This window comes from Pristis pectinata, chromosome 11 (genome assembly GCF_009764475.1).
Source record: "Pristis pectinata isolate sPriPec2 chromosome 11, sPriPec2.1.pri, whole genome shotgun sequence".
NCBI lineage: Eukaryota > Metazoa > Chordata > Chondrichthyes > Rhinopristiformes > Pristidae > Pristis > Pristis pectinata.
In genome coordinates this window covers 27,279,467-27,284,041 of record NC_067415.1, presented here as the reverse complement: position 1 = coordinate 27,284,041, position 4,575 = coordinate 27,279,467, and the positions used below count along the sequence as shown (strand labels likewise).

Sequence of the window (4,575 nt, the reverse complement as noted above, 5' to 3'; positions counted from 1 at the left end):
GCAACTAGGATAAGAAATTAAAAGCTGGCTCAGCCTGCAAAGTCCACGTCCCTTGAATGAACATAAAAATAAACTGTATGTAACTGAAGTATAACCTTTAGTATTTAGTTTGTCTAATGATAAACATCCTGTTAGCTTTCCTAACTAATTATTGATCTTGATAGTCTGTGTGTGCTTCCCAAGTAACTTAGATGTGTGAAAGAAACAGGCCTACTTCCTCTGCAGACATTTCTAATAGCCATGGAGAACAACATCAAGTAGAACTGAGTTTAGGGTGCCTAGATGCAGGCTATTTTTTCTCAACAAGGATTGGAACAGTCTGGACTTTCTGTCTTAGTAGCATTAACAAGGGCCCTGGTGTAGTGTCTGGTGGGAACTATCATTAACAACAATAAATACTTCTCTTATTCACCTGGGGTAGCAACCCAACACCCATTATGCTCTGCCGGAGTGCAGAGTTAATGTGACTCTCTGGAAACTATGCAGAGTTTGTCATGGTAATTGTAAGTGAGTAAGTGAGAAATCAAATAAGATTAAGCTTAAAAATATCTCCCTTTAACCTTCTTCCCTTGCATCACAGTGATCACTATCCATTCCATCCCATCCCATTACAGGTAGGATGCCTTGAAAGAGAGAGAAGATACATTCATAGGCTTTTCCTGACTGGTGGTGGCCTGCCGCATTCTGTTATATGTGTGAAGAGCTCAGTTGTGGCTGTAAGTGTTAAATTAGTGCTGAGTGTCACTGTGTGATGAGAAGGATGTTCAATGACGTCTCGTGATCCATATACAGACGTACATGGTAAGAAGTGCTGTTAGTGTTGTAAAAATGAGGTTATGAATGGTGTAGCTGTGATAGGACTTAGTCTGGCTCAAAGCATTTACAGCCAGTAAAGTGCTTTAAAGCGTAGGCTCTATTCAAAATGTAGCCATTTGTTTGTGCAGACCAGGTTCCATACACAGCAATGTGATAAAGGGCAGTTGTCAATTTTAGTGATGTTGACTGAGGGATAAATATTGATCAGGGATAGCTCTCCTGCTCTTCCTTGAGATAATAATATGGGATCATTAATATCCACTAAAGTGACCAGACAAGAGCCTGGTTAAATGTCCTATTCAAAAAGTCAGCATTGCTTCAACTGTGAAGCTCCCTCTGTACTGCACTAGACTGACAACCAAAATGTTGGTATTTAGGTCTCTTAGTGTAAATCTATCCAACTAATATCTAACTTAGAAGACAAGAGTGCTATCAACTAAGCCTCAGCTGACACAAATTTAGTCCTTCAGAAGCTGTTTTCTTACCTGACAATTCCAGTTAAAATTGAAATTTGACCATTGAACTATGAATGTAGATAGTTAATTCAGTTCCCATAAGTTATGTTTTATTTTAATTAAACATAGTTTGTATAAATGATCTACATAATGTTTTCTAACTTTAACTGAGCTACACAGCAGTGACTTTAAATGCTGAACACCAATGTACTTTATGTTGGTAATACAAATACCCAGCACCCTACAGATTCCATTGTTTGTATGCAAGTTAAAATGTGTTATTCCTGCAACTTTATTGTCTAATGGTTCTAAAATGGGAAAAAAAAGTTTTATTATTACTTAATCAAATCATGCAGGGACGCTTGTTCCAAAAGTACCAGTATTTACTGCCAATGTGTGACAGGGTTCTCTTTGTGTTTGCTTATCCTCTGCTGTCACACACTTTAATTCGCTCTTGTTTGTCATTCACCGCTTTCTACAAAAAGCTTCAAGAAGGTTCAGCGTCTGAAAACCTGTTTATTTTATATAATATTCCAAAGTGACCCATGGAATTTAAATGTAGCAATTGGTTTCGTATTAGACAGAAGTGCAAGAACTTAGAACTCAAAATGTCCTTAAAACTTTTAATAACTAGTTTGGTGATTTTGATTTTGATTAAAGAATGACCTTGTATTTGAAGGCATTATAAAGTTTAACTAGGCTTTATGTGGGCACGGCATATCCGTGTGTACCTGTGTTACCATAGTACGGGAAAACAAGTCCAAATTGCCATATGTATAAAATGAAGAATCGCTATAAGTAACTTAACATCAGAATTTCGAAATAAAATGAGCATCTCTCAAAATATTTGATTAAGTGATACTGCAATCCTGACCCAGCTAATTACAAAAGCAAACCGGCTGTAGTTTCAATTCAGCGCAGTATCTAAACATCACTGCCTGTTCACCTATCACATCCTGAAATAAAAGTAATGTGCATTAAATCAGCAAGATTGGTGTATGGCATCGGCACAGAATGCACTCCTTGTAAAACGAGGCATGTATTTAACATTTAATCCGTGCACCTGCATTTTTTCACAGAACTGTGCATAGATTGCTACAATACGTTTCAAAACCCAGTCCGATTAAAAATATCTACTTATTCCTCGACATACTCATTCTTTTCCGGAGAGGGATTTAATGTTGAGCAAGGAACTGATCCCATCAGAAACGTGATGAATTTGCAATATTGCTCCCCTGACGCTTTTAGATTTCAGAAGCAGTTTAAACTTGTTTCCAAACTTCAGCGATTATTCCAGTTGTTCCCCCGTGTGTATTACTCCGTAGTTGTACAAAGAAAGCCCCCAGCAAGAGTTTTATAAACTCTATAGTTGGATTATCTCTCTGCGCCCACACTCTGCTCTGCAGCTGGGTGTTTGTTTACCTCCTGAGTCTGTGAAAGATCTGCAAGAATTCACCAAATACCATTTTATTTCATCAATTGTTAGACGGACAGTGAAAGCAGCTTTTTTGTTTGTTGGCTAGCTTCTGGTGCACTATAATTCTAAAGTGCGAAAGCGAATGTATGGTAAACTGTTGGCGAGCAGTGGGAAATGATGCGGTGGTTGATATATCGGCAAAAAAAGCATACATTTCAGAGAGGCGATTGTATATTAATGGCAGAGGGATGGATAGAGCAATACAGACAGCATAGAGGGGAAACAGTACAGTAAAATAACTGAAAATGTGTGCAGATTAGTAAACATGAAAAGGCAGAAAACGTGTATTGTAACATGTATCAAAATGAACCGGTATACTGGGAAAATGGGAGGGAGAGAGAAAGAGATCCAAATTAACAAAACGTCGAAAGAAAGAGAGAGCAATAGAATGTGATGTAAAATAAATGAAGGAATGGAGGGGTCTAGAGAATGGATGAAACTAAATTGATTATGGGATACTGAAAGCCAGAAAGAGAAAGCGGGAGCAGGAGCGAAGGGATGAAGGAGGGCAAAGAGCGTGTGGGTGGGGTTGAGGAGAATAAGAGAACATTATGCAGTTCATTTAGTTAACAAGTGAAATAAAAGCGAAGCGTGCAGAGTGAATCTAAACCGAAAAGCCACAAAAAAACCTATTGAGTTCCACTCTGCCGCTAGTGGCGTAACCATCACATGGCAAGCACAATCCCAAAGTATTTAAGGAGCCAGTACCGCACTTTCAGCACCACAGTCACTCCAACAACTTGGCTAACGCCAACTTTCACTCACATCACAACTACAACAGACAGAGAAGAACTTTGTTGAAAATGCCCAGGTCGTTCCTTGTGGATTCGCTCATTGTGAGGGACTCAAACGAGAAAGCATCCCCCGGGGTGTTTGAGAGTAACACACCTTTATTACCTTACGCTGTACATCCGTCTCATTCTCTGGCTCTTTCTGCTGGATCATGCCATTCTCGAAAGTCAGGCTTGCTCTGTGTCTGCCCTCTGTGCGTTACCGCCTCTCAGCTCCATCCCGGACCACCTGGCATCCCTTTCCTCAAGGCGCAGTTCCCTAACTTCAGCCCACAGTACTGTCACTCTGCGCTGAGCAGACATCACAGAACCAGCACAGTAACTGTGGACCATGGACCCAACATCTATTCAGCGGCTTATCCCATGACAGATCCGGGACAGTTTCACTGTCTCTCCCTTGGTGAGTACACAAAATAATCCTAATTGATGTCTTCCCGCACCCATATCAATTGCGTACTTAGTCGTTGCTTTAATGTAATTCAGAGTTCGACTGACTTAAATTTATCCACATGTTGATGCCTTTTAGATCGTTGAACCCAATGTAGTGCAAAACTAATATCTTGACTTGTGAAGGGAAAGGACCAGCTGAACACGGTCAAAGAATTAAAGTGTGCTGAATGTGCATGTGAATGTGAATGTGCAAGATTCGCTCAGTGTCCGTGTTTATTGACACAAAACGGCCCTTTCAGTTAATCCTAAATTAATACTTACTTCTCAAATGTAATTGCAGAATATAAATGTTTCCCAAACAAAATTCAGGTGTTTATGATACTTTAGCTACATGATTTAATAATTCCCGTGCCCTGGGTGTTCTCCCCGCTATAGGGCGCAGGTTGCAGGTTTGCTGTGCCTTGTTTATAGAATTGGCAACGTTAACCATTAACAATTCAAGGTGCATCATTGTAGAATATCCCTATTTCAGCAGATAAGCTTTGATTAGCCAGCTTCAGTAATATTTCAAATCAAATCTACAATCTGCTTGCATTTTTATGAAAAAATACTTCCTGCTGTTTCATAAGTGTTAACTGTTGTTTTC

At 39.5% G+C, this 4,575-nt stretch overlaps 1 protein-coding gene across 1 annotated transcript in view; it reads left to right on the top strand.

Annotated features, from left to right (window-relative positions):
• The first annotated feature begins 3,551 nt into the window (after positions 1 to 3,551).
• The window catches only part of gsx1 (GS homeobox 1), a 1,383-nt gene continuing 359 nt past the window's right edge, over positions 3,552 to 4,575 (top strand). Inside the window, exon 1 of the mRNA XM_052026533.1 lies at positions 3,552 to 3,943. Coding sequence (XP_051882493.1) covers positions 3,552 to 3,943 — 392 coding nt within the window. The remainder of the gene's footprint in view (positions 3,944 to 4,575) is intronic.